At 48.8% G+C, this 18,007-nt stretch overlaps 7 protein-coding genes across 7 annotated transcripts in view; 6 read left to right on the forward strand and 1 right to left on the reverse strand.

Annotated features, from left to right (window-relative positions):
* Positions 1-282, forward strand: part of PPTG_17270 (hypothetical protein) — a gene marked incomplete at both ends in the record, with an annotated part of 1,413 nt that extends 1,131 nt beyond the window's left edge. The window contains one exon of the mRNA XM_008915462.1: positions 1-282. Coding sequence (XP_008913710.1) covers positions 1-282 — 282 coding nt within the window.
* A 1,143-nt stretch (positions 283-1,425) lies between these two features.
* PPTG_17271 (hypothetical protein) lies at positions 1,426-2,604 on the forward strand (the record flags this gene model as incomplete). Its single annotated transcript, XM_008915463.1, has 1 exon — positions 1,426-2,604. The coding sequence occupies one exon, from the start codon at positions 1,426-1,428 to the stop codon at positions 2,602-2,604; it is 1,179 nt and encodes a 392-aa protein (XP_008913711.1).
* Positions 2,605-3,831: 1,227 nt separating this feature from the next.
* PPTG_17272 (hypothetical protein) lies at positions 3,832-5,167 on the forward strand. The gene has a single exon (XM_008915464.1). The coding sequence runs from the start codon at positions 3,850-3,852 to the stop codon at positions 5,077-5,079; it is 1,230 nt and encodes a 409-aa protein (XP_008913712.1). The 5' UTR covers positions 3,832-3,849; the 3' UTR covers positions 5,080-5,167.
* A 1,015-nt stretch (positions 5,168-6,182) lies between these two features.
* PPTG_17273 (hypothetical protein) lies at positions 6,183-7,412 on the forward strand (the record flags this gene model as incomplete). Its single annotated transcript, XM_008915465.1, has 1 exon — positions 6,183-7,412. One exon carries the CDS (start codon positions 6,183-6,185, stop codon positions 7,410-7,412), a length of 1,230 nt encoding a protein of 409 aa, XP_008913713.1.
* A 2,236-nt stretch (positions 7,413-9,648) lies between these two features.
* On the forward strand, positions 9,649-11,318 carry PPTG_17274 (hypothetical protein; the record flags this gene model as incomplete). Its single annotated transcript, XM_008915466.1, has 4 exons — positions 9,649-10,264; positions 10,316-10,706; positions 10,749-10,938; positions 11,041-11,318. Exons 1-4 carry the CDS (start codon positions 9,660-9,662, stop codon positions 11,316-11,318), a joined length of 1,464 nt encoding a protein of 487 aa, XP_008913714.1. The 5' UTR covers positions 9,649-9,659.
* A 1,640-nt stretch (positions 11,319-12,958) lies between these two features.
* Positions 12,959-13,342, forward strand: PPTG_17275 (hypothetical protein; the record flags this gene model as incomplete). The annotated part of the gene is made up of 1 exon (XM_008915467.1): positions 12,959-13,342. The coding sequence occupies one exon, from the start codon at positions 12,959-12,961 to the stop codon at positions 13,340-13,342; it is 384 nt and encodes a 127-aa protein (XP_008913715.1).
* A 2,538-nt stretch (positions 13,343-15,880) lies between these two features.
* PPTG_17276 (hypothetical protein) lies at positions 15,881-17,630 on the reverse strand (the record flags this gene model as incomplete). The annotated part of the gene is made up of 2 exons (XM_008915468.1): positions 15,881-16,099; positions 16,125-17,630. 2 exons carry the CDS (start codon positions 17,628-17,630, stop codon positions 15,881-15,883), a joined length of 1,725 nt encoding a protein of 574 aa, XP_008913716.1.
* Between the last annotated feature and the right edge of the window lie 377 nt (positions 17,631-18,007).

Below are 18,007 nucleotides of genomic sequence, written 5' to 3' on the forward strand. Positions count from 1 at the left end.
GCCATCACAGACGATCCGTTGAACCCCGTGTCTTCGACTAATGTGGTGGAGTATGGACTCAATGGGATCACAATTACCCCGCGGAAAGATCCGATAACAGGCCAGATCACGTCGGTGACTTTGCGGTGGTTAGTGGTCTACCGCTACAACCTGTTGCCGGATGACCCCATTATTCGACAAGAACTGGAGAATATACGACCCATATTAAACGGTGACCTCATCACCTCCGCAGTGTGTGGCTATCTCCAAGAGAGCCAACAGCCAAGCCCTCAAAGCGATTGAATGTGGTGCCGTATAGAGAAGCCATCGACAGAAAGACTCGTAAAGACAGTAACGTTAGAGTAACGCTGTGTTGTTATAGAGTTTTAGCGTGTTATAGAGTTTTAGCGTGTTATAAAGTTGAATTTCGTTTACAAGTATCCTCTACCACAAATTGATACTACTACACGAGAATCACATTCCGCTTTGTTTAACGTGTCTAGGCAACATTTCCGACATCCTTGAGGGAATTTTACTGATGGTATTTTATCGAGCACTCTTGGAAGTACATCGGAAACCAGTCTGTTCGACCACCGAGTCGTTGCAGTGATTCGAGTCGTAGTTAGTGAACTCCAGTGCTTGCACGACAGACGTAGCGGAAGCGCATTTTAGAGATCCGGTCGCATGTCGGCCTGACGTCACCAGCAGTTGTATTCGGCCTTGGCAAAAAACAGCAGACTGAGGGAGTCCGAGTACACTATCGGTAACTTTTAGAGGAGCCAGCCCCTCATGAATGCAGCCATTACTCGGCTCCAAGCATCCAGCAGTTCTTTGCAGCTGGATTGTGTTGTGCATCCTAGCACGCTCCGGAGGTGACGACCCACAGTTCTGATTGGCTATCATATTGAAGCTATGATGAACAAGTGGGCACACCGAGATTGATGTACAAGGTGGAGCTAGAACAATAGACCGATATTGGGTTGTATCAAAATTCTCCATCATAGCCAACTCCCTCGCTAGCTAAGCATAGCAACCTCGATGTTTGCCCCTGTACTTGAGCAGTGCACGAGTAATGCAAACATCGGAATGCTTCCGTCCTATCCGTCACAAAATAACAGACTTTGGCGCATGTGTTCACAGCTCAAACCGGATCCCCAACAGCCGTGTGAGCTGTTCAGGTAACTCAAGCATGTGCAAAATGGAGCGCCGCAACCGTGTCTGTCTCATTTAAGCCAAATCTATCGAATCTCCACCTGCGGATGACGCTGTACCGCTCAAATCGAGCGTACAGTGTCATCCGCTGTTTACGCCTCGGTAAACAGCTGGTCTCAAAGCTAGTCCTTCCTTCGGGCACAGTTTAATTCCCAGTCCCCGTGCAGGACATCCACACGTTCATAACTATCTTTGGGCCATCGTACGGGGCTTTTACGACCCTCTTCCCGAAAAATGCATTCAAAAGTTGGGTCCGCCGATGACACAACTAGTGCAAGTCAAGCATCCAAGAAGCGTCAACGAACATCCCAATCTGATGAAGGTACAGGTATCATCAATGTGCCTGCTGATGTTAATCGTCCGTCCCGCGTGGTCAACAAACCCGTTAGTGCCACCCACGAGATTCGTCAGCTGCGAGACCAAGTCGCAGCAATGGAGAACGAGCTCAACCAACTGCAATCCAAGTGGACTGAACAACTACCCGACACATCGACACGAGCGACTGCGCAGCATTCAGCTCGCGAGAAGTACGAGGTGGGTCAGACTGAGGAGAAGCACAACAAACTGCAAGACATTCAAGTAGAACAGCAATTCATGTTCGCCAGCCTGCAAACAGCCATCTTGCACGCCCCATTGCACTCAAGCGGGAAGGAAATGCTGAAGGCGTTGCACTTTAACACTAGTCTCGGACGTGATCCGGAACAGCGCGAGAAAGTGTTGCTCGCACATAACAACCGTTCGCTTTCTACAATACCTTCGATCGTGAAGAAGATTACACAAGAGGCAATGGATAAGGTGCTTGCACAACGGGGCAAGGAGGACGCAAGCAAGCCAGTGATTCCACTCTCTCAAATTGACGTCACGGGCGGCAAAAACAGCTCGATTGTCTCGAGCGTGTTCATCTCGGAGATTCCAAATGCGACATTGGAGGAAGTATACGAAGCGGTTGCTTCTTACTTTCAGGACCTCCCGACTTATATGAAGCGCCACTTCAGCATTGATGTGAAGCGCGAAAGACTCAACCGTGCAAACTCCCCGGTCGGATACTGGCGCTGGGCGCTCGACGGGAACGGGATTCCTGCCAGAGTTAACATCGTCCTATGCTCAGAGCTCACAGCATCACACGGTATGTTTCATGTCGATGTCATTACGGATGACCAGTTGTATCATGTATCCTCGGTACAGTTCGGAATCTGCGGAGTAACCATTACGCCTCAACGTGATCCCCTAACGGGAGAGATCTTGTCGGTGACGCTGCGGTGGTTAGTTTTGTACCACTACAACTTGGTACCAAACGACCCGGCACTCGCGAGAGAGCTGGAGATCATTCGGCCTATTCTGAACGGTGACCTCATTACTTCCTCAGTGTGTGAGTATCTTCAAAAGAAACAGTTGTCAAGTTTTAGGAATTAAGTGGTGAATGTACGGATCACTTCTCTTTGCTCTAACCGAAAAAAAACTTAACTGTAAATTAAAGCTTTAGAATACAGTAGAATGGGCTGTGTTGATTTCAGGACCTCCACCATGGGTTCCATGCGCTCTACTTGTACAGGGTACGAAAAACAACGCTTCAATGATTGGTGGGCGTGCGATGCGGATCTCTTCTACACAGAGTGGTCAAGCAATCGCGTGCGGATCGAGTTAACGAACCATAGACGGCCGCGTCATCAGCTTGGTGTGTAGTGCAACAACGTAGCGCTACCAGGCTTTGCCTGGCAGGAAACATCAGCTTTGAAACTCGCCGATCTTGAGAATCACGTACAGTACGCTGGAACTTAAATATAACTACAGGCCATTAAAAAGGTTCGCCCGACACAGGCAGTAGGTAAAGAATGCACGGAGATTCAATCTCCATCAGGTTTTGAACCGTGCGTTGCACCCCACTTTCAGTATTTGCAACTCGATAGGACAGGACAGTAGTCTTGTACTGCGATTTCCCAAGCCGCGTTTGTAACTAAGATTTGTCAACCAAGGTTAGGAATCACGGGTTGACAAAGGAATACTCTGATTCCCTAAGTAAGCAACAAACATCGTAGTAGTATATTTATCGCGAGGCAACACATGTAAAACTAAAACCAACAAGTAGATTTAATCAGTTCAACGTCTTGAATAAACCACGACTGATAGACCAGGCTACAGGAACAGTTTCGAGAATAAAAAATGATTTTTATTAATGCCATGATCATGTGGCAATTTCTGTAGTAGCAGGGCGGGCTGCTGCACCGTCCAATAAACTTCAAAAACGTTCGGGTCCCCATCACAGGATCGGATTTGTACACGTCCTAAAGGCAACTACACTTGTGAGAACATTTCTTGCATGTACGTACGTACAGAAAATGTCAGAAAACTTGTTCGCACACGTTTTAATCGCAATCAAGATTCATGCGGTGCCCTCCAAGATTGTGAGATTTGCGTGTGGAGGGCTGGGGCGTGGGAAACACGGGAAACACGGCAAAGCTGTTCGCTGAACAACAGCCGCGTAAACTTTGATTGACACCGAAAAACAGGCGTGGGTGTCTCCGCTCATTCTTCAAGCAGCCAAGAGGAGAGACAACTCGGCACCACAGTCGCGATTTGTCTCGTTGGCTTGTGGACACAGTTCACGTGGCGTATTTCTTGATTCCCCTCCAACAGCTCAGTCTCACATTCTAGAACGGAATGGTGGTCATGGCCCCTCTTCCAAGGCTTGGCTCTCCTCGTAGAACCTATAGCTGTCCAGAACCGGGTGCCAACGCGCACGCTATCAAGAAACGCCGTCGTCTGAGCGAGATTCCCGATACCAACGAAGATGTTATCTTCGCACTTACCGGAGCAACTACACGACCGCGTGGCAGGCCCCGAACTTCGACCAAAACGCCGCTTACTGCCACGAACGAGATCCGAATGCTGAGAGCTCAAGTGGCGTCCATGGAAGAAGAGCTTCAGGGTCTTCAGTCTAAATGGGCCAGTCAGATTCCGGACGAACGAACGCTGGCCACCGCGCATCGTTCCGCTCGCGAGAAACACGCGGCTAATCAGTCCGAGAAGATGCACACCGAGCTCCTGCATCTCCTTCGACAGCAGCAGCTTCTGTTCGCTACGCTACAAACCGCCGTTCTTCATGCCCCACTAAACTCGAGTGGAGAGGAGATGTTCGAGGCGTTGCACTTCGATACGCAGCTAGGACGTGAGACCGAGGAGCGGGAGAAGATGCTCACAGCGCACAACGAACGCTCGCTTGCCACGCTGCCGTCTATCGTGAAAAAGTTCTCGGAAATGGCCATTCAAAAGGTGCTGGACAAGCAGAGCAAAGGTGCCACGGAGAGCTCCGTGATGCCGCTGTCTCAAATAGAAATCACCGGTTGCAAGGACTGCACGCTGATCTCAAGCGTGTTCATCTCAGAGATCCCACACACGTCGTTGGAAGAGGTGTACGCGGCTGTGCTGGCCTATTTTGACGCCATTCCGATGTCGATGAAGAAACATTTTGGCGTTGAGGCCAAGCGAACGAGGCTGAACAAAGCTGAGTCGCCTGTGGTGTACCGACGCTCGACTTTCAACGGTTCTGGAGTGCCCGCGACTGTGAACAACATCGTATGCTCAGAGCTGACTGCTTCGCACGGCATGGTCCACATCGACGCCGTGACGGAGGATCCGCTGCACCCAGTGTCTGAAGCAGCTTCGTCACAATATGGAATCTGTGGTCTCACGATCACTCCTCGGAAAGAGCCCGTGACAGGGAAAACTCTTGCTGTGACGCTGCGTTGGGTGGTCGTGTACCGCTACAACATGCTACCTTGTGACCCCTCCATTAAGGAAGATCTGGAGATAATTCGACCTATTCTGAATGGAGACCTGATCACTGCGTCCGTGTGTAGCTACATTCAACAGAAACAGCAAGGACCTTGAAGATTTCTGATTATTCTCGGTTTCATTGCGATCTGATCATTATGTGAAAGTTCAGATAACCTATCAACAATACACCTTTAATTCCATATTTTACAACCGACCATTTCATCATATCCTCTCTCTTGCGTCTGACAGTCACTTGGAGAACTATTGGGTATCTGTAGCTCGTACACACTAGTATATTGTATTCAATCGCGTGTTCACCGTTCATTTCTTTTTAACATCGGATACATGTACTCATAGTCATGCTGATGGCAATGCAACGCTGTGCGATGATCTCGTACTGTAGACGAAGAAAAGTTCAACTCCAGCACGGAGGCATCAATCGATGCGTCTTCGGTTGAGCTGCACGCAGCTTGCGTGAGCACAGTGAAACTGTAGGTGGTGATTCCCACGATAGCAAGCACAGGTATGTACACTGTACTTGCTATTGTGGGAATCACCACTGGAAGACAGCACTGGAATACTAACCGCAGAGATCCCACGATTTGTTCCCTTGCTGAGATTCACTTTACATGTACGTTTGAATCGGGCCAAATGCTGCACTTGAAATGCAGTCGATGAGCGGTGGATTGCTTTTTCTACGGTAAGAAAAAAAATAGATTGCAACAGCCTCTGGAGTACATGTACATGTAAACTTAATGGTATTTTACTCTATACGTGTAAAACAGTTCTTTCGCATAGACATAGTGTGTATCTCTCAGCTTGAACTGTGGCGATTGATCCAATTCTTAAACCTTGAACAGAACACGAAGTCGTTGACTTTCACATTCCTATTACGCTTTCCCGTAAATGACAAACTGTCGTGGACTTGATGTGTGGAGGGGTCGGGCGAGAGAGAGCGAGTCAACCGTGCCACCATATGAAATATCAACACTTCGCCGCACAAACACCACCACTTTGAGGGTGATTCCAGTTCGAATACATGTGTTGTACGTAATGGACATGTATTTCGAGAGCATGTCGTGTCGTTCGGAGCCACCCCCGAAGGCATGCATCAGTACAATTTGCAATTCCCCTTCTCGAAGTCCACTGATCAACCGCCAGCTCCAACCAACCCGAGGCTCCGCATTAGTCAATTTAAAGGTTCCTCCGCTCAACCCATGGTTCTGATGGACTTCGTTCCCCAAACGGACTCGTCTTCGAGATCTCAAAGCTGCTCTGAAGCAGAATCTCCGACACAGTCCTCCAAGAAGCGACAACGAGCATCTCTGACGAACGAAGACATCATCGCCGCAATCAAAGGAGCAACACGGTCCCGACGAAAGCCACGCATTGCCAACAAAACGCCACTCACTGCGACTCATGAACTTCGTCTGTTGAGAGCGCAAGTGGCTTCCATGGAACAGGAACTCCGCGGTCTGCAGTCCAAATGGAATCAACAGCTACCAGACAAGCGCGTACTGACCTCAGCTCAGCGTACCGCCTGTAAGAAACGCGAAGTCGCTGTGACCGAGGCGGCACACGCTGAGCTCCAGGAGGTGCATCTACAACAGCAACTGATGTTCGCTACGCTCCAGGCGGCTATTCTTCGTGCTCCGCTTCACTCTAGCGGCCAGGACATCCTCAAGTCGCTACACTTCGACACTCGCTTCGGGCGCGATCCGGAGGAGCGTAGTAGGATGCTGAGCGCTCATAACGAACGCTCCCTCGCTACGGTACCGTCAATGATGAACCGGCTTACGCAAATGGCAGTCAACAAAGTACTTGCGCTTCAAGACGAAGCCCAAGGGAGTAAATCGATACTACCGATTTCACAGATTGACATCACCGGCTGCAAGGACTACACGCTGGTTACCAGTGTCTTTATGTCAGAGATTCCGCATAATTCAGTAGAAGACGTGTATGCTGCGGCGTTAGCCTATCACGACGCCATTCCTGCTACAATGAAGCGTCACTTCGGTGTTGATGCGACGCGTACGAGGCTTAACAAGGCCGACGCACCAGCAGCTTACTGGCGATTGACACTTGACGGAGTGGGACTGCCAGCGAATGTGAACCACATCTTGTGCTCCGAGCTAACGCCTTCGCATGGGGTGATTCACATGGACGCCGTATTGGACGATCCGCTGTATCCAACTTCCCAGCCAAGTGCACTGGAGTTCGGTATCTCTGGTCTCACAATGACGCCGCGGAAAGATCCATTGACGGGAAGAACTGTGGCTGTGACGCTAAGATGGGTGGTCTTGTACCGCTACAAGTTGTTCCCGGATGACCCTGCCCTCAAAAAGGACCTGGAGATCATTCGTCCCATTCTGAATGGCGATCTCATCACGGCGTCAGTGTGCGGTTATATTCACGAACTCCAGCAGAAACAAAGCCCGCGCAGCTAGCTGGAATGAAGATAATAATTATAGTATTTTATATGTTTATGAATGTTTTTTTGTATAGACGGTTGCGTCAGCATATCGAACGAGCTAACATTGTGGTGGGCTTCTACTATTAATCATAATGCAATTAAAACGCAATACAGGTAAGGTAGTCTATTTAGCTGATGAATTATTCAGACAGATTGTCTACATGGGTGGCGATGTTAAAGCTCCTGCAATGCTTTGCTATTGCACTTTATGCACTAGTACAATATCATATTAACGAACGTTGTTTGAAAAAAAAAAAGCTCGATCAATTTAATTTATTGCCTGTTATTTCACCAATAAATATGAGCTGCGATCCACCTCCCACAATAAAATGCATGTACGTGCGGGTGCCACTAACAAGATAGGCGACATAAACGAATAGAACACACGAGCAGCTTAGTATTCGTTTAGAGAACCTACGTCTAATATGCGGGGTAAGAGAGTAGTGCTATAGAAACATAGCCCAAAATTTAAGGTACATCGTTCACCAATCGTGGTAAGAAAAAATGCTTCTTTATTTAATACCATCGTGCTGGTTAAACCTCAAATTGCCATGCGGGAGTGAATGATATCTGTGGCTATCGGTACATTGTTGGAGTTTCCACGTGTTATATATCGAACAGACAGCAGAAATCAGAAGAACGGCAAGTTTGCGGATTTTAGCATTTCACTCTACCGTCTAAATGAATTATCTGACTACAGCATGGCCCGCTCAAGTGCTATGCTCCTGGAGCTATACTATGTAAATTCTCGCAGTGCGGTAGGCTACAGTTCTTAATTATTACAATATTGTGTGTGTGTGTGTGTGTGTGTGTGTAAATTGCTTGTTGATACTATGGCTTTATCGCACAAGTTGGTAGTCGTTACAATAGTGTATACATGGGTCAGGTTTTGCACATTATAAGAGTGACACGAGCAGAGTCTTTAAAGTTAGAAATTAAACTTTTTGTATCGTGTCTCTTCAAGTTGAGGTTCAGTATCAGTAGTCACATGTAAGCTATTAATACATGAATCTTGCAGAACGATGAATCCTGGCGCCCGTACAGGATAGAGAGAGCCTGTTTGCGTCGAGCGGAACAAGAAATCGGCCTGGTGACTAATTTATTCATACCTATCAGTGATGATATTGACGGATAGTACCGGGAAACACGTACAAATAGTATTAGTAAATCCATGTTACTACAGTTGTATTAGATAGTAATACTTTTAATATTACTGTAGTAAGCTACTACTAGTAACATGTAGAGTACACTTTGATGCACATATTAGTTCTTCGAACTAAAAGACACATCCATTGATGCTAGCTACAGTAGTTAGCATCAATGGATGTGTCTTTTAGCGGCCTACAACACTATGTGTAGTAGTCCGAAGTAATAGTAGAGAGATTGGGTCATAGCTGTGCAAGTACCTAGAAACCACGAGTTCATTGCCAGGCAGCTACATAACAAACAATTGCATCTACATATGGATTGCGAAGTCGGTAAGTATACAGTTATTTACATGGCGAAATATCGAGCTCTGTGATACGTGTACGGCAGCAACCTGGATACGCGTACATGAATGCCAAGAATTAATAGTAAGAATTTATGGGAGACTCCCCGATACTATAGAGCGAACTCCTTTTCAGTGCCGACTTCGGTGAAGCTCCTTGCTTATTATTACGTATTGCCCGGTCGCACTCATTGTCGAGTTCACATACCTAAACATATCCAGCCATTTCCAACCCAGGTTGTATTTTTCCTAATGAGGAGAATCTCATTGGCTAATAAGTAGAATTTGACGTATTTCCGGCTTGTATGGGTCCGATACTTTGGAATTCGCAGCCGTACCCGCTGCAAAAGTAGTTGCAGAGACGGTTGACAAATTTACTGACTCTTACAGCCTACCGATACAAAAACGAAGTGTAGTGTTTCGAACCTGGTTGCAAAAATCCAGCCATCCACCCCCTCACAATCAAAGACGCGGAGCAGGACACAATATCGATGAGCACAAAGCGCTACAAGTCAATTATATGCGAGTTCATGACGTTTAAAGTCGACCACACCTTTGCCGCGGACACTATCTTCAATCAGGACATGCTACTATCGATTACCTCTGACGACGTGTGCCGTTGGATGAATTCTCACGCGTTTGGCGATCCGAATCCTACTGAGGACGCGAAGCCAGTAAATACCAGAGCGTCTAACTTGGAATTTGCAACAAAAAAAAGCCATCTCCTCCTTCATGCCTCGGCGCACAGTGGCTTGGGACCCAATACGCAGCGAAGGTAACCCCACTAGATCCGAGGCTGTAAACGCGGTGATCAAGAAGGTTAAGCGCTGCGAGGTTCGTGGGGAAGGCGTGCAGTCGGCAGCTAGGCGCCCGATTGAGTACGAAGAGTTCATCAACCTGCTGGACCAAGTTCATTCCAGCAACGACAAAGGGGCCATTAAGTATCTAGTGTCTGCTGTGCTCACCTTGCAATGGCATCTCATCGCCCGCATTGACGATATGATGAAGATGAAGTTTGACAGTTTCTCGTGCAGTATCCACCACCCGGGAACTCTTAACTGCCAGCTGCGCTGGTCAAAAAACATATCTGAGGAGCGTGATGCTCCGGAACAAATTGTACTTGGCAGTATGAACCCTCGTGTATGTGTACTACTTAATTTGGCGGTGCATGTGGAGACGACTGACAGTATAGCAGTCTCGCCTTACGTATTTGGTAATGCGCAAGACGGTGATCGAGTCATCCGACGCTTTCTTCAAGATATTTTCGATGGAGCTGACTTCCACAAGCTAAAACCTGGCAATCTCGGTACACACAGCTTACGAAAGGGAGCTGCAACGTACGGTAGTAGAAGCGGCGTTCCAAAGGACTTTGTTAAATGATGCGGAAGGTGGCGCACACGAAAAAATGTTGTCGACGTATACATCGACAACACTCAACCATATCCGGACGCTATAGCGGCTGGTAGGTTGGCAAGTCCTCTAGGTCCATGCTGCTACACTCTCCAAGAAGGTGTACAGGCCGTCACGATTGACTTGCTAGTCAATCACATTGGTCCGGCTATTAAAGAAGTTATGGGGGAGGGGGTCGCTCGGGTGCTGGCGCTGCCGCTGCTGTGGGCGTCTTTGGTTCCAAGTGGGAGTTTCGACTACGATTTGGTTCAAATTGCACTAAAACAACGCGTTATTCAAGCCTATATCGATGCCGGAGACAACACTGCAGTCAACCCCGTGAAGCGTGTGCCCTTTCACATTGTTGGTGATGGAGCACAACTTCAACTTGTTGAGATTCGTCACGACGCTACGGATGGCAGTGGGAATGAGCTGATCCAAGGCATCACAGCCTCGGACAACATGCGTAAGGAGTTTGCAGCCGTTCACTCCCAGCTCTTTGGCATGCAGCACCAGATTGCTAACGTTCTGAATGGGGTCCTCAGGCTGAGGACGGAAAGCCAACGAAACAAACAAAAGGTAATGGCGGTTCTGCGACGTATAGCATTGCAGCCAGCTGCTCGTACTATACGACGAAATCCCGTATCCATGGAAGATGACGGCGAAGTATTAGCTGCTACTGCTTCTGATACTCACAGCGTACGGCTCTCAAAACGACCAAAAGATCTTTACGAGTTGTGGGGGGAGTACGAGTTTGGCTTGAATGGGGTGAAGGCAGCAAGAGAGTACACGGCGGCTGAACGCGGAGCCAACAAGTTTGCCTACTCACGCCGTAAGATGTTTTGGGATGTAGTAGCCACAATGGTTAGAGCTGGATATAGTAGCGATGTCGCTGTGGACAGGATCTACGCTATTTACGGTCGACAGCTCCCGGTAACCAGCATTCTACTTGCACTTCGCCGTGACAAGCAGCAAGGTGGTCATCCGTCACTGCGCTTGTAGTTTTGACCAATAGAATCGTATACAACATCCTATGTACCAATCAGATCACGGTTGCACACTCGGTTGCACGCTTGGCCGATATTTATACAGTATGTTCATAACTACGAACTTTTCCATAATATTTTTAATAATATTTTAAAAAAACCGTACTTAAGAAAATACATTTTAATAAAGTAAAATAATGATACAAAATGTAAAAGTGCAGTTTGGCTTCTTATATTTGTGCTTAATAGTTGCTGAAAAACAGTTTAAGCTTATCATAGTTATCTTCATGTGTTATTTGGTAGTTTAGTAGAGTTTAATAATATAGAGTGAAAGCTTTTATCTTAGCTTTTTTTGTTTAACTTCATTTACTCAGAATCGCCCGCCGATCGGGGTAAACGCAGTGTTATGAAGCCAAATGAACCAAAAGTTACTATAACCTTTTTTAGTGAGTGAATTGGTCGAACACATTCTTCATTGCGAGGCGGAATATCCGGGCGTTGAAAAAAAAAAACTATGGCCGGTATGACGATCAATAGCAATAGAGATCCGACACCGTACGGTAAAGCGTGTGCTTCCAGAACTGGAGTCCTCCAGCTGTTTAGTGCATTGCGCTTCCTATTAATAAATCAAACATCCGCCAAAGGGGTAACCCAAGAATCTGCGAGCTGTAATGTAGCGCACAGACACATCAGCTGATTATGGTGCTCCGGCGTAGGGTTGGAATATGGCGGACAAGTGTACAAGAACTCGTAGACGTTCTCCAGCTGCATTGTTTGGACATGACCTAATTATTCACAACTAGTCGAATTTGCCAGAGCTTGGTGGCTGTGCAAGATGCCGCAACCAGTAACAAAAAATCGAGGTAACCGGTACTATAAAAATCTGTTTTTCCCAAGACAAAACTTCGAGTGCGCTGCGTGAGCTATGCAGCGAATGCTTTTTCCGAGTTGGTAGTACAGTAGTGTCAGATCCTTAGCAAACTACTGCCGGCGAGATCTGCATCCGAGAGGCGAAATTGATGCGCCGAACCTTCTGCTACATGTACTGTACCATGTAGTACATTAACGTGGTCTCTAAGGGGGTCTAGGGGTACTCTAGATGCCATTTTATGCACAGGATGAGCGGATGATGTAACCTAATCCATTACGTCCGTCCACTAGCGTACGCTCAGAGAAAGAATTACTAAATCCTAATGTGAATTCTTAGGAATTGTCAGAACTCGACACTTTAAACGAGGGACCACCAGAGTTATTTTAGTTATTAAAATTCAGTAGTGCGCAAAGTTCCTAAACCTGATATGAGCCAGTTAGGTTACATTGTCCGCTCAACCTGTGCATAAAATGGCATCTAGAGTACCCCTAGACCCCCTTAGAGACTACGTTAATGCACTGTACCCTACAGGGGAATTTGAACACGATAGAGTTTTCAATCAAGAGATCTTTGTTCGGTTTGACACAATCTTTCTTGTAAAGAGGTTTGTGTCATTTTAATAACAACCACTGGAAATTGAGCCATTCTCCGTTTTAAAGCGGCTAGTTTCTTTGCCCTTCTCACTCGATTGCTATCACTACTGACACTATTCAGTCGCGGTTTGCCCTTGCTGATAATTTTCCAAAAGCTCGGTTTACACCATGATTATTCCATCACAAATTAACATGGTCGCGAACACAAAACACAAACTCGATACACATGTAAGAGCAGCAAAGCGCGAATCGAGTCTTCCGTTCCGAGTTGCAGTCGCATTCCGTCCGTCAACAGATATCCGCAATCAAAGCGACCAACGAAGTGGTAGCAAGCCAACGTACAAAGACCGTAGGTGGCAAACTTTGGCCCTCTTCGACGTGCAATTCCTGTCGTTGCGATCGACGTGGCGGCTTGTGGAGCTACAGGATGACGCGGTTATTGTGGAGCGTGCGCTTGCTGGGCTGCCGTCCTCTATGGTCCAGGCTGGAGCGAAGAATGCTGCTGGCGCCAGCATGTTGATCGTGCATCAGAGATCATCTCATCAACGAGGGACAGTGAAGTTCACACTACCGTGAGTCTTGGCACTTTAAATCTGTTGCTGCACCACAACTCTGTTGCACCACAACACGTTATGGTAGCAACACAAATAGATGCGTCGTCTTTGGCCGAAGGCCCATTCTATGGCTGTGCATTTTGTTGAAGGACCAGAAGGGCAGTTGACCAATAACAGCGCCGTTCGGCAGTGCATCACAGACCAAATTGAGATCGTCGATCAATATTTGTACATTCACAAAAAAATATCGTCGCACTCAAAATCCATTCTGGTGACCACAGAACTGCAAGCGGGAGGATGCCAAAGCGAATTCTCTGGCGAGAGCTCGCCTTAACCGCCGAGGCGGGCGAGGGTGAGGCAATCCTGGACGCACTGAAGTCCTTCGACATACGCAAGAGCCACACTATGGTCTGCACGGTCTGCACGGAGCCTGATCCTGAGCCTCACAAGATGCGGTATCGCCTGCTAGTTTGTAGCTCGGACGCGTGCAGCAACAGCTCCAGCTCGGTGTGCGCCTGGCGCGGGAAGTTATTGACCTGTACGGTCACGAGGTGTGTGTCTATCTACGACTTTGGAGACCACAACAGTGATGCCGTCTCACCAAAGAAGAAGAAACTCACCCGGGCGCAGAAAGAATATTGCCGCGAGCTAGCAGAGCTCCACGTACGCCCACTTCGCATTCACCATGCGCTCTCGCGAAAGTTCTTGGTGCCACTAGATAACCTTCCGTTACTTGGAGTGGTGCAGAACTATGCGAATCACTACAGCCGCACGTATCTTGAAAACCACGATCGTGTGGACGAGCTCAGAGCGTGGGTTCACGAGAGGGCCTACACTGGAGCTGAAGCGATGGATGAGCCTTTCACCTTCGGCTGGCAATTGAACCCTGAAGGGAAGCCTGTCGTCGGCGACGGTTCCGATCGGAAACCTTTTGTAGTTGGCTTAACTACCAAAGCTTTAGTGATGAGGCTAATGCAGTCTCCAGACCAATTCGTTCTACATATTGACGCGACGTACAAGATGAACTGCCGCGGCTACCCCGTTGTTGTCGTTGGCGTGTCAGATCGTAGCCGGCGGTTCCATTTGGTTGCACTATACGTCGTCTCTCAAGAGACGCAGCCCATATTCGAAGCAGTCCTCTTTTCGCTACGCCGGTTGTTCTATTGGATCACAAAGAGAGATCTACACATCCGGTACGCAATGGCCGACGCTGACCAGGCCCAGTACAACGCTTTACATGCCACGTTAGGACACCACCCAGGCTTCCAGTTCATAATGTGCTTTTTTCACGTGATTAAAAAGGTGATGAAGGCGACTAAGCAATTTCCCGCGGGTGTGGCGTCTGCGCTGGTACGAGATGTGTACGACCTGCATTTTACACGGAGCGATTTCGAGTTCCAGCGACTTCGGGAGGACATTTTAATGAAGTGGATGTCCAATCCATTTTTGGTGGGCTTTGCGCAATCCATGAGATCACAGTGGTTGCATGGACGTTTCAGCTCATGGCAAACGTTCCTAACCCCGAGTGGCTTCGCGGCCACGAACAATCCCTCCGAAACTTTCAATGCATTGCTCAAGAGAGACTACACTCTACGACGAAGGCTCAAGATGGGTACGTTGCTGCGCGAGCTGGCAGCTTGTTGCCATGACCTTTCGACAAGTACTCGCCCGTTCAGCTACGACGTCTGTACTTCGAAAATCCTCACGCGAAGGGTCGCAGAAATGGCGCGTGAGGGACTTATTGGTGTGAGCGTCGGGGGTTGTCCTGTGTATAGCTGTGCGGGGGGGTCTACTATCGTGATGGTGGCATCTCAACTGGCGAAACGAGTGCCTGTGGCTCCACACAAAAGGAAGGAGGAGGGCATTGCAGTTTCCGCCCAGATGGGCGTGAACTATGCCCGTATGGAGGTCCAGGGTCAGCCGTGGGGTGGGTGGCCCGTGGATATCAACAATCGGTGGTGTCCATGCAACTATTGCTTTGCATTTGGAACATGTATTCATGTACTCTTCGCGCTACGAGTGACCGAGAACGTTGACAGCAGAGGGAGGAACGTCCTCGTGAACAGGAACAAGAGAAAGCGAGGAGGAGACGACAGTGGTGGCCGGCCGCACGCCGTGGGCCCGGCCCTGACTTACTAGCCACCCAGCGGTACATATAGGCTGGCTCACGCAGATAAACGTGGATATTATACAGACACTCGTATACAACTCAATATTGTACCTGAGGGATTTCTTAAAACCAATCTAGAAGTTCCGTTATTGTGAATTATGTCGGTGGTTGTACATGTTTAACCTTCTAGAAGCGTACTGCATCATTTCTACCTGAGGAAATCCGGAATTTCCCGTTTCGTCGGCAGCGAGCTGTCGTTTAAGGAAATGTATATGTCAATCGGTTCTTCAAATTGTTATAATATTGTTATTGTAGTTTATTCTGGTGGAGGGCAACTCAAGTCAACTCACATTTACGCCTCCAGAAGTAGAGAAATGCATTCGAAACATTCAAAAACACTATCTACACGAGGGTTTTTATCAAATGCAACTCATTCAGCTACTAACCACGTCAACTGCTTTCGTCCTCGTCCTCATCTTTCCGCGTCCAGCACTGCTCGCACGCACACCGAAACCACGTCTGCTTACCGTAGTCCACCGTTATCTGCGTACCAGCGTACACATTCTCGACCATGCGAACTAGCACCTTGACGTTGGACCTGTGTTGCGCCTCCACGAACGCAGCGTTGGGAGTGCAGCTGTGGCTAATGAAACGCATCGTAGAGCCGCACTTAAGCGCCTCTACGTACACGTACTTCTTTCTCCTGGACTTCGTGTTGAGCAACATCGTGTACCCCGTGTTGTTTTTCATTCTTTGGCCCGGTACACCGACGTCGATGGGGTCGAACGCGCTCAGCACCCCCGTGTACTCCCCGATTACGTCGCCGACGCTCAGGTTGGTTTGTTGTGTAGACGCCAAGACCGACGCGTCCCGTGTCGAAGAGCTTCAACGTGTCCAGCGTCCTCGGTGCGTTGCTGCACTTGCCAGCCAGGTTGCACGACTCTGGAGTACAGTAGAGAGCACCATCGGCATTTGCACACGTATCCAGGTAACAGTCGCCAGCGCATGAGCAGCGCCCAAAATCGCCGACGTCAGCGAACTCCACGCCCTCTGTGTTTAGACACTCGTTGGTTTTGAGGACGTCGCTGGGCCACGGAACCTCCTTCGGCAGGAAATACCCTGTTGTAGATGGCTCTACATACGTAGATCGACGTAAGCGCAGCTCTCGTAGTCGCGTGCGAAGTCCTCGGATGCGTAGAATAGCTTTCGCCGACCTGGCTTTCGTGGAATACGCGTTATATAGTCGCATATCGCTTCGGGTGACACCACACAGCTTGAGATGGCGGCGTTTCCTGGATCGACCTTCTCTCCACTGTCCCGCCTTTTGCTTCCTCTGGTGACGGCGCTTGTGTCGTTCCCACCGGGTGGGAACAGTTTCCATGAAGTCGCCTGCGGCCAGCACGTCGGTGTCCGACACCTCCGGCTCGTCGTCTGCAGCCTCGAGGTCTGTGATGGGCTCGTAGTTGGAAGGCATTCGTCGCAGCTTGTTGCGGCTCCACGGGGGCGACGCCAACGCGTCCACAATGTTGGTTTGAGTGGACTTTTCGTCCTCCTTACCATCTCCGTCCACATCCTGCTCCATGTCATCTCCCGCAAGGTCCACGATCGCTTCTACCGGCATCTGAAGAGTGGTTTTCCTAAAACCCTCGGGTAGAATGTTTGCAGTCAACGCTCCAGTAGTCTCTGAGCTGCACGGAGATGGCTCTATCCCAAAAATGGGCGTTCGGGACGGCCTTGAGTGGCGCGGCGCTGGGTCATCGCGCGGTGGGTCACGTACGAATCGGTTTGGGGGTCGTGAGCTTGTTTCATCGCTCTCGGAAGGTAACACAGCCCCTATTGAGGCAAAGGCCTCGTCCAGATGCGCCTTGAGGGCGTCACAAAGGCGTGCGGCCCCTTTGGGCGCCTTATACACTCCCGGAACTAGTTGAAAGGACCGCAGCTTGCGCCAACGAACGCTGTCCAGGAGCAGCGCGGTGCCAGCGATGTCAAATCGACGGCGCACCATATTTGTCAGCGGAAGAGGCTCCTCGGTATCCAGTGATACTGGAAACGGGTTACCAAGTGCGCTCGAGATCTGCAGGACAACGCCAACTCGAAGGCCGCGGCGATCGCCACAGACAAACCCCTGCGAGAAATACTCAAGTATATCTCCTGGACGAAGCGTCTCCGGGGGGAGCTGAGTGGCGCTAAGGCCCACCATCGGCAGACTGCGACTTCGAGACCACGGACGAGCACTGCGAGTCTGGGCTGTGGTGGCGATCCACGAATGAAATGCCCCACGATCTCAAAAGTAAATTTGAATTTTCAAAATAAAAGCTACTTTACCTATTGGTACTTTTGACAAAAGTTACTTATGTTTATCGTTACTTTTAAGTATGATATTTTACTTAGCTATACTTCAGGAACCTGTCCCAGCGTCGACGTGGCAGGCGCTGTGCAATTAAAAGGGACGAAATGTCTGTGCTGTTTCTGTCTTTTTGTGTTCACATCCTCCCGGCATTGTTGTGCTGGTCAGATTTCTTCATGTGTTTATAACGTTTTCTCAGTGGATTATCCGGCCAAGTGCAACTGCAACAA

The sequence above is a fragment of the Phytophthora parasitica genome, assembly GCF_000247585.1.
Source record: "Phytophthora parasitica INRA-310 unplaced genomic scaffold supercont2.71, whole genome shotgun sequence".
In the NCBI taxonomy this organism is placed as follows: Eukaryota; Oomycota; class Peronosporomycetes; order Peronosporales; family Peronosporaceae; genus Phytophthora; species Phytophthora nicotianae.

What these genes read in the sequence shown, in the direction of transcription:
- PPTG_17272 (XM_008915464.1), top strand. Translation starts at nt 3,850, where the DNA reads ATGGTGGTCATGGCCCCTCTTCCAAGGCTTGGCTCTCCTCGTAGAACC.